This window comes from Nestor notabilis, unplaced genomic scaffold (assembly GCF_000696875.1).
Source record: "Nestor notabilis isolate BGI_N333 unplaced genomic scaffold, ASM69687v1 scaffold12239, whole genome shotgun sequence".
Taxonomy (NCBI): Eukaryota; Metazoa; Chordata; class Aves; order Psittaciformes; family Psittacidae; genus Nestor; species Nestor notabilis.
Genome location: NW_009942413.1, coordinates 21,357 through 31,923, shown reverse-complemented (window position 1 = coordinate 31,923; position 10,567 = coordinate 21,357). Strand labels below are relative to the sequence as shown.

Genomic DNA, 10,567 nt, shown 5'->3' with positions numbered 1-10,567 from the left:
TCTGAACTGAGCCTGGGCAGTGAAGTATATGAAATACCTATGATCAGGTTTGTAAATACCATAAAAACCCATAATCTCTTTGTGAAGTAGGTGTGTGTCACTGCCCATCACCAGGAGAACCTTTCAGGGGCACAAAATGTCTCTGCCACAGTTATTTTCCTCCCGAGTCACATGAGAGCTCCTGCTTTCCTCTCCTGCAGTTTCCCTTTGAGCCTTATCTTTATTTGCTTCAGGGTAAGTGATTGACACACAACCATCTGCAACTGCCTGCTGAGCTTTATCCCCTCTAGCTGGAGGGGGGAAGCCATGATCCCCTTCTCTGGCTCTGTAGGTCTGTGGCGCTGGGCACTGAGTGTTTAGAGCAGCTATTTTGCCACCTTTGCAGTAAACAGATCCCAGCATGTGCCTATCTGGCAAAGAACTCAATCTTTATGGCTTTGCTCTTGGCTGATAATCAGGCAAGGGTGGTTAAACAAGAATTTGTTCCTTTGTAATCTCTCTGGCCTCTTCCCGCTTGCTTCTATGGCATGGCCTGAAAGGCGCACACATGTATGGAGTGGCCTGAAGAGAGCAGCTTGTGTGTAGGCAAATGCATGTGACTTAAAAGGTAACTGAGGTTTGACGTTGTAAGTGCAGGCAGACCTATTTTGAGCAAGCAGAGCCTGGGAGCATCCATTACTGCTGCAGGGGAGGCAGTGGGAGAAGCGGGTCCTCTTCAGAGCCTGGGATTATGGTGTGATTGTCACGGGGATTATGGCTCTGCTTCCGCACGGAGAGCTGCTTGTGGCGGCACAGCTTAAGGAATCATCTGGGCAGTGGGGGCAAGGGGGGAATGACCCGGGCTGAGGCTGTGTTAGTGCTGGGTGCGTGTTCCTGCGCACGTGGGCTGCCAAGTGGGAACACACAGGATGGTGATGTGGCTGCAGGGAGATGGATACCTGGTTGGACAGGGACTGGGGATGCTGCTCTGAAGTCAACTTGAACTAGTGATACTTTTACCAGCTGAACAGTTCGTTGGCCTGCATGTTGCTTTATCTTATTAAGAAAGACCCTGTTCTTTGCCTGTGTTACTGAAAACAATTAAAAGAATATGTATTTTTTTTTTTTCTTCAGTAAGAGACATGAAGAGATAGCATGCAGCAACTGGTAGTGCAGATGCAGTGCTATCCCCTCCTGTCAGCCATGAGTTGCTTGCAGGCTGGTCTATACTTTTGTCCCTGATGTCCCACTTAGTCCTCTGAGGTGTTACGGATTTACCTTCATAGCTCACTGTGATGGGAGTGCACTTGCACAGTGACTGTCGGAGAGGAGATGAGCAAGGCTGGCTTTGTCCAAAGCCACTGCGCCTGTGGTCCTGCTGTAGGACTGCTTGAAAAGTGCTGAGCAAAGGCACAGTAGTATTTAACCATGTCTGGAAGCCTCAGGGTGAGCTTGTCATGCAGCTAAATACAAACATGTGCCTGGATGGGAGCTGTTTAACTTCTGTCCCTTGGCACAGTGTGGGCTGTGTGTGCTGCAAATTACGTGGGACAGACTGACCGGGAATGAGAGGAAAGATGGGACCCTCCGAGCATGGGCACCAGGAGCTGGCACAAGGGGAATTATTCATTTATTCTTTAATTGCAGCTGCTGTGCTGAAGGAGTTAGGTGCAACCTAGATTGAAATACTGATATTGGCTTTGCTCTCAAGGCAAAGTAACTTGGGCATTATTATTATGTCCCTACACCGAGCTGGAGCACAGAGGAAGGGAATAAAGGGCGGTTTTTTTGGAAAATACAGACCCTTCCCTTACTAGGCTGGCAGGAGCTGCTTTTGCTGGAAGCTCATGTCACTTCTAATCACTTTTATGCTTATTGAGATCTGAAGGGGGCCTACAGGGATGCCAAAGAGGGACTCTTCATCAGTGATAGGACAAGGAGCAATGGGTTCAAGCTTAAAAAGGGCAAGTTCAGGTTAGATATAAGGAAGAAGTTCTTTACTGTGAGGGTGGTGAGGCCCTGGCACAGGTTGCCCAAAGAAGTGGTAAATGCTCCATCCCTGGCAATGTTCAAGGCCAGGTTGGACAGAGCCTTGGGTGGCATGGTCTAATGTGAGGTGACCCTCCCCATGGTAGGGGTTGGATCTAGATCATCTTAAGGTCTTTCCAATCCAAACCATTCTATGATTCTAGGAGAGGTCGGAGCTGTCTGCCTTTACTTTGCTGCACACCTCTCTCCTTTGGAGGTCAGCTCTGTTTGGCTGATTTGCCCTGATCTGAGCTGGCCTGTTTCCGGCACTGTGTTCGTTCTCTGCTTTCCTGCTTTGGGGAAGTGCTTCAAGGGGGTGAGCTCACTCTTGGCTTCCTGGTTTGTCTGCTCTTGCAAGAGCTGGGTGGAAGTGAACCGTATGGAAATCCCCTCTCTTGGACTTGGTGGTTTACAGAGCTTCACATCCTTGCACTGGAAGGGTCCCATTGGATTCGGTGCTCTTTGGTTCGTGGTGCGGGGCAGCAGGAGGGCCGGGGTGGTGGCTCTGTGAGAGTGATCTCTCAATAACCAGGCTGGGCCAAGCAGCTGCTGCCCCTGTGGTACAGGAGCCCTGTCTTCTTAAGCTGATGTAGATGTGCATTGTGGTGGTGACAGCAGAGGTTCCCTACTACAGAGCACCTGAGAGAAGCCCCAGGAGCAGCCTAGATTTACCTGTTCCTGCCGGCTACAAGGAGTTAACAGATCTGTGCCTCTGCCCCCTCTTCTGCCACCTCCCAGACTGGCCCGGCTCCATGTGCTTTTGTCTAGGAAAGATTGACTTTCACCTTGCTTCTGTTTACTCCAGGACGTGTGTACACAGTGCTGGGGAGGGAGACAGATGCAGGAGCAAGCGCTGGGGCTCTGAAGTTTATAATGCCAAAGTTATAAACTTAATAAAATCTCCCTGCCCTCTGGATGCCAAAGCCTCCGTGGGTCTGACTCCCTTTGCAGTGTGCTGGCTTTTACTGAACTCTGGTGTGTTTGATCAGAGACAAGGGCCAGCTGTAAAAGCCATTTCCCTGTCTGGAACACTTGGTCTCTGCCCCAAAACATCATTTGGGCTGTTTTGAAAGGGTTTGCAAAGGCTGTGGTGAGGACGTGTGGGCCGGGGCAGGCGAGCTGCCCGGGTTTGGCATTTCCCAGAACCAGCCAGCGGCTGGGGATATGCACACATTGAACAAGACCTTTCCTTTGCTGCCTCAATAAAAGCACCTACTTGCTTTGATAGGAGGCTAATGGTATTGCTGGGGCTGTAAGCGAAGGCCCCAGGAGCACCAGATGGAGTGGGCTATGGATGGAGCACAACAGGACCTGGGGTGCCAAGGGTGCAATTCCTGTGCCTGAGCCGAGCAGTGTATGGCCTCATCCAGCAGTGCAGCCTTGTCCCGGCTCAAACATGAGACCTCTGTGCCCAGCTCTTCCAGGAATGGTGCTCATGGTTCACGTGCCTGACCTGCGGGTTGTCTGGCAGGGAATAAACGTATTTATTTTGCCATTGGCAGGCAGGAAAAGCTTCTGCTCCCCAGCATGTTGGTTAATCTCCCCTTGGTGCTTACTGGGGATAAGGCTGCTTAACGTGAAGGCAAAAATCCTGGATGCAAACTCCTGCAGGGAAGGTTGGTTCCTGTACACATCCCTCCTGGAAGGGAGCATATTGATCGTAGGGCTCCACTTCAGCTGCCAGGGTGAGGTGGAGCTGTGCAGCGCCCAGTCCGGCTCTCCCAGCAAGTCCTTGGCCCAGCTCCAGTGCTGGGATCACAGGAGGTGGGAAGCAGACTTGGAGCAGTCGGTGCCCTTCTCCAGCTGGCAGTCACAAGAGGTGTTAAGCTGAATGTGGCCAGAGATGACTTGGAAAGGGCTGACTATCATCCTGCAGCAGTCGCCAGGCTTTTTCCTCTTGGCTGCAGCCTGCCAGCTCAGAGGAAACACGGGCACCTTCTGTGGTGCTGCTTCACCTGGTAGCAGAGTGGTAGAGAGGAGTGAATCCTCCTGGAAAGGGCTACACTTTTAAAGCAATACTCTGGGGAACACATTATGTGGCACTTGGAAAGCCCGAAGCCCTTGTGAAAGTGCCTGTGTGCCCTCTTGCAGGTGTGTATGCAAGGAATGTGCCTGCCCCAGACCTGCCCTGTGAGCACAGCACTCCACTGTTAACTCTTCCTGGGCTCCCCATGCCCCAGCTCCCAGAGGGGGCCTTTTCCCTAGGAAAGCATGTCTTGAAACCTGGAGGTGCCCAGCAGCCCTTTAACTTCCCTGGCAGATGATTCTGTCAAATGAGGCTCGCTGCCCACAGGAAAAGCTGCCTATATGGTTTGAGAAGCTCTTAAGGCTTCCAGGAACTTCCTTGTCCTTGCACAAGAGGATGATGAAGAGTGAGCTCAGGGGACGCTCCCTTATAATCTTATTTACACTTGTGAGTCAGTAATTTCCTTGTCATGTCCTCTGGCTTGTAAACACTGTCTCCCCTTCTTTTAATAGGGTTTTCTGATAGCCAAACCCGGTGTGTTCTGCAGTATACACTAATCCCCGTGGCTGGCTGCCACCTCTGCTCACGGGTGGGCTGAGCTGATAAAGCAGCAGCTCTCCAGCCGTTCCGTGGCTTAGACCTGGCTTCTCTTGAGCCACTCTTGCTGGGGCATTAGCTGGTGACTCATAATGAAGCACAGTGTGAGCTGGCACAGGGGTGCAGCTTGGCACAGAGCTCTGCCCAGCATGGATCTGCCCAGGTGCTCCCCAGCCCTGGTACCCTAACAGGGAACTGGGCTCTTCCTGTCCCTTAATGGAATGGCCAGAAGCTGTCCTGGGAATAGCTACTGGATGCTGGCAGCAGTTTTCATTGCAGGGCTGGTTTTGGCTGGGTTTCACGTATCTTGAAATGAATTTGCCTTAGAGCGAGTGATCCATAACGTTGGGAATGCCTGATTCCAGGCTGCGAGGGGATTTCTTCCCAGCTGACCTTCCTTTCCCAGCCCCCTTCCCACCATCCAGTGCCAGGCATGGCAGAGGCAGGGGGTCTGGGATGAGAGGTGGCCTCAGGGCTTCATGCCTTCTAGGCTGTTCATTCAGTTCTCCTCAAGCAGAGTTGCTGGGGAAACCAAAGATGCCTCAATAAGTTGATGAGAAGCACATCTAGTAGCCACTGCTCCATATGCAAAATGAGAAACAATCTTGTCCTGACCACAAGGCCTTCTTTTTGGCAAAACCAGTGTGCTACGGGGCAGGGAGGTCAGGGTTGGGGCTGTGGGCAGAGGAAGCTGACACATGGCTTATGCCTGATTATTGGCCTTGGCTCGGGAGATTAATAGCAGATGTAATTCGTCACTTGGTGTCACCACTGGGCTGTAGGATGGGCCACTCCTGGGCAGGAAGGCAGATCACAGCCACTCAGGGTCTCACCACTGCTTTTCTGGGGCTTGGCTGGTGCCACCCACCTCTAACTGTCCCCATGAGTCTCTGATCCTCACCCCCTGCGAGGCTCATGGTAAGCCTGTTCATTAAGAAGAGCCACTGGATGTGTGCGACTGGAATAAAGGGATGCTTTAACAATGCTCTCCTGGGAAGACAATCGGTCAGAAAGACTTCCCAGTCTTTCTTGAGCATCAAAACAGCATCAAAAAACATGGACGGTTTAGCCCCTAGCTATGGGACCCATCCCTCCAGTTGTGCTTCTTGCCCTAGGGGAAAGGGTCAAGTCCCGCGGCATGGTGATGACTTCATGGCTGTGGAAGCATCTGGAGCTGCTGGAATCTGTGGGCTGGTGTTGAGCAACCTGAGATCTCATTCATACCTGTGGTACCCTCACCCGGGCTGGCCCGAGGGCTGTGGGGTGAGGAGAAACAGTGCTGGGGAAATAGCACAAGCTTGGTGAGGGCTTGTGGCTTCTTGAAGGCCCAAGCGCAGTTGAGCTCTGGTGTGTAAATTGTTGTTGTGGACAAACAGCTGATTCTCTGGGAGGCTCTCATGCTAATGTGTCTGTAACTGCAGTCATCTGCCCATAGGATCGTGGACTTCATTTTATGGACTTGCTTGTTTATGTGTGTTTTAAGAGGCGAGGCAGAGGAAGTTCTTCCTTCAGGCAAGTCATACTGATAGCAAGTGCTCTTGAACCGTCAGACTATATTGCACTGCAATTCAGCTGAACTGGCAGACAAGTTTTTAACCCTTGGGTGATAAAGTAGGTTTGGTCTCAACACAAGAAGCAATAAACTGCCTTGGTGTGAGGCTTCAATCCTGTACAAAAACCTGACCTGTAGGTGCCAAGCTTTTTATCTGGGAATAGCAAGTCCTTCCAAATCCCCCCTTATCACAAACTGAAGGTATTGCTTTTTCCAAATGCTTTTGCAACAAACTCCTGACCAAGATCCTGTTGTGTTATTTTCACCCACTGAACATGCAGGAAATTCCCCTCCCATTCTGGCTCTCACTTCTCTTCTGAGAAATTCTAGGGGAATTCAGTTATTTCCAGGCTGATGAAGATAACACTTTTGGTGGAGAGGCAGTTCAGCATTTAATGTTCTTCTGATGCAAGTGATGTGCTTAGCATAGACTCCAGAACTCCTGACCTTCTGTGAAATGCTTCTGAGTTGTCTGATAGTTAACACTTCTCCACCCTTGTTTACAGGTAAGAGAAACAGAGACCATAGATGCCAGATGGCTTGAATACCCTGCCTCTGGAGACTTGCCAGATGATGAAGACATTGGTGAATTCAGGCCTCACTTAACTTCTGATGAGTTAGATATAGATGAGACATCTGGGTCTGGAGGTAAGTGGGCAGAGAGAATGGATCTCCCCTCAGTTGATGCTGTGAAATTTCTTCCAACACCAGCCCATGAGTGATGTGCTAAAGGCACAGCCAGAGCTCCAGAGGGAAGGGCAGTGTCAGATGGGGATGAGAACACCCTGTGAACTGTAGTCACTCACAGATGAGAACAGTGAAAGTGGTGTACCATGATGTTGAATCACCTGGGGAGGACAGATGGAGTCCAGCCAAGCTTGTCTTAGTGCAAGTGAAAAGGCAGTGCATGAGCTGGGATCTCTTTCCTGTCAAACTCCAAAGAACTCCTGAGAAACTTGAAAAATCTATTGTTGGGGCAGTGCTAAAAGACTTAAAGTTAGTACCCTGGCTGAGGCCAAACAAGGTGAAGGACTAACTGTTGTTCAAATGAACTCTCTGTGACATGCAATGCTCCCTGCCCAAACCAGTTTCTGTAGCTCCATGTCCCCTTTATGTGAACATTTGTTCTCTAAAAGGAAAAGAACAAGTGCTGAAATCGGTGCCTGACATGTTCAGGCAGATCTGGTAAGTCAAGGGTTGGCAGACTCTCCTTTAGGGGTGGGTGGTGAGAGCATTGCCCTCCATTAGCATCAGCTTAGCAAGCTATAGCAGACTTGCTTAGCAGGGCAGCTCCTGATAATCTGCAGCTGGGCCAATGTGCCCGGCTGAAGACCCCTCCCATGTGAGAGGTGTTGATTTTAAGATTGCATCTCCTGGTTTTAGGATTGCATCTCAGGGTCTTGTGCAATCAAAGCAATTAAATGGCGAAAGTACTAGTAGATAAGAGGGAATTGCAGCCCTAGTTCTGTCTGCAGTTGCTGGTATTGCAGGAAGTGTCTGAATTCTGGAGAGATGGCATGTCATGAGGGGAAAATTTCATGTCCTTTTTACTTATTTTCTTGTTCCCCTTTGCAGACTACTTGGACTCTGAAGATGCTATCTATCTGACCACCATGGATGCTCCTGTGGTAGGTATTGCCTCTGCATGTTTTAAGCAACTTGTCTGTCCATGAAGCTTTTAGAATACCCTTTCCCCTGCAAGATGTGGCATCAAGATGACTCTACCTGCTTGAGCAGGAACAATGTTCTCATAATGCACTAAGCAAACTTTCTTCTCCCTGCACACCCTTCCACTTTGAGTTGCAGGCAGGCTGGGTGCTGCTTACTGATGGGTGTGGTTTGTCTATATTCTGTAGATATCTGACAACTATATCCCTGGAGATACTGAGGTGAAAATAGAAGGGAAGAAAAACACAATGGTGGACAATGAAATCATTCCAGGCAAAGCTGTACCTGTTGAAGAGAACCTGCCCAACAAGATCTCTGCAGCAAGTACAGCCAACAGCAGCATCTTTGAAAGAACAGAAGTCCTTACAGGTAATACTCCACCTTGTCCCTGAGAAATCATTAATACTGTAAATCATAATGGCTTCTATAATTCCCTGGGGAGCAGTTCCCTGCTGACGAGGGCAGCACGATGCGTTGCCTTTGTGACTTCCTGTAGCAGGATCACTTCTGCCTTCTAGTCCTTGAACAGAAAAGCCTATTGCTTGCCTTGCTGGGGTAAACAGCTTGGTTGTGAGCTGCCAGGTGATTCTTAAGCCAACAGTGCCACACAAGAACGTGGCAGCTGCTCTGCATCCAGGTACTATCCCAACAACAGGTGTATCTAGCCATAAATCAATGACATAATTTTATATCGAATGCAGGCATTTTCCTTCTAACCTCTGCCCAAGTCCTGCCTGTTCTGATCATTGCCAGGAACCAAACAACTTCTCTAAGGGATTTAAACACCTAGTCAACTGTTAAAAATCCAAGTATTTCTGTCTAGAGCAAAGCCAAATGTCTGCCTTCCCCTCAGCATGTGGGATGAATCTGTCTGAAGGCACACTTCATCAAGCACTTGGCCTGATGGTCCGAGTACAAACCTTGGCACATCTTGCCAATCTGCAGCCATCCTCCCAGTCAGGAGTGCTTGGAAGAGTGGATTGCAAAGCCACCTAATGAACCTGATTTGTACAAGAGTAGGTGCCATAGCAAAGGATAAATGTTGCTGAATTCTTGTGGCCACCCTTGGTGTGAGGAGAGAGGAGATCCTGTTTGGTTTTTTGAGGGTTTGTGGTTTCCAGCTGTTGGGGTGGGTGTGGGTTTTTTGGAGGGAGGTGGTGGTAGCAGTAGTGCTGTTAAATTGGAATGCAGAGTCCCCAGAGTGTGCTCACACAGGTAGTTAACAAAGCATTTCAATCACAGCTGTCTGGAGCTGAGGCTGTTTGTGGGTTGTGGTGGGTGTTTTTGCTTTGCCTCTGTGTAGGAAGATGTCTTTTCATCAAAGTTTCTTTCTTGCACCGAACTAGAAAATTAACACAAACTGGTTAATGTGGAACATGATTATTCTGTGGTTGGATTGAAAGCAATTCCTGGCCTCTGCCAGTAACTTGTCCCGTCACAGAAAATGCCAGCACATGTGGTGACAGGCACATGGACACATGGGCTCTGGAGGCTGTTCTGGGGGCTGGTTCTCTTGAAGCAGGCTTTGACATGTAGCTGATGGTTTGGAGTTGTCCAAGACTTATTCCATGCTCTGTTTTCCTCCCCAGCTCTCATTGCAGGAGGGGCAGTGGGTCTCCTTTTTGCTGTCTTCCTGATCCTCGTCTTAGTCTATCGCATGAAGAAAAAGGATGAAGGCAGTTACGACCTTGGGAAGAAACCCATCTACAAGAAAGCCGCGACAAATGAGTTCTATGCTTAAAGCTCAGCAGCACCTTGTGCCCATCAAGGGACAAACAGACTGTATGCAAACACTGTGCCCTCTGATGAGATGGGCTGAACAAATGCTCTTTTTTGGATTGAATTTCAAAGTGACTTTGAGAAAAAACAAACTTCCTGCGTGACCCTTCCCATCCCACTCAGCTACCAAGGGCCCAATGAAATACAAAGAGTCTGAAAAAAAAACACCTCAGTGTATTTTTGTTTTCCTTTTTTCTAAAGCTAGTGTAAAAAGAATCAAAATGCCAAATTTTCTGTTTGGTTTTATAGAGGGTATATAAACACAAAGCAGACTGTATGGAAGCAAACACCATGTGTTTGCACCCAGTGTGCTGTGCTCAGATTGGCTGTTTCTATAGAAGATGGCTTTTTTTATAAACCTTGCTAATAGATGTCTTGCAGCAGGCTGTTGATGTGAAGCATTTTTGTGGAGAACTATTTATGAATCTCTTACACTACAGATAATGTTGCCTTATCAGGGAGTAAAAGGCCCATAGGGGCTTAATCCCTGAATGCCATAAAGGGCCTATGGGAATGTCTTCCCTAGGAGACTTCTGTCTCTTCCTGTCAGCCCCAGGCAAGGGTCATTAGTCCATGAAATCAGGACAGCCAGCTTGGTTTGGCTCTGGGGACACCCTTTCCTTGCCTTCAGTCTCTTACCTTTTTTTCTTTTTTTTTGTAAGGATTACTTGTAGGGTGGGTTTTTTTTTCTCGTTATAACAAATTTTTAAAGAAAATAGCCTAATGTTTATATAAAGTTTGTAGAAATTGTTTTGAAATAATAATAATAATAAAAAAAATCTACTTTTTTAATTTCCTCAGATTTATTTTTTCAATCCCTTTGTGTTTCCTTTGGCCGGGCATTTCTCTAGAGATGTTGTTTTATATGATCCATATTCTCAACTGAAGCAAAGCTAGCTACAGTGTGTTACAGGTTTCTTCTAGTTCTATAGCAGCTACTGTAGAGGGTAAAGATATTTATGGCTTTTCCATAAATTTTTTTTTTTTTTTTTGTTTTT

General features: G+C 48.4%; 1 protein-coding gene across 1 annotated transcript; it reads left to right on the top strand.

Annotated features, from left to right (window-relative positions):
* Positions 1-6,601: 6,601 nt before the first annotated feature.
* SDC4 (syndecan 4) lies at positions 6,602-10,243 on the top strand (the record flags this gene model as incomplete). Its single annotated transcript, XM_010021395.1, has 4 exons — positions 6,602-6,770; positions 7,698-7,750; positions 7,979-8,159; positions 9,380-10,243. Coding segments are annotated over 4 exons (555 nt in total), but the record flags the coding sequence as incomplete, so codon positions are not given.
* Positions 10,244-10,567: the final 324 nt, after the last annotated feature.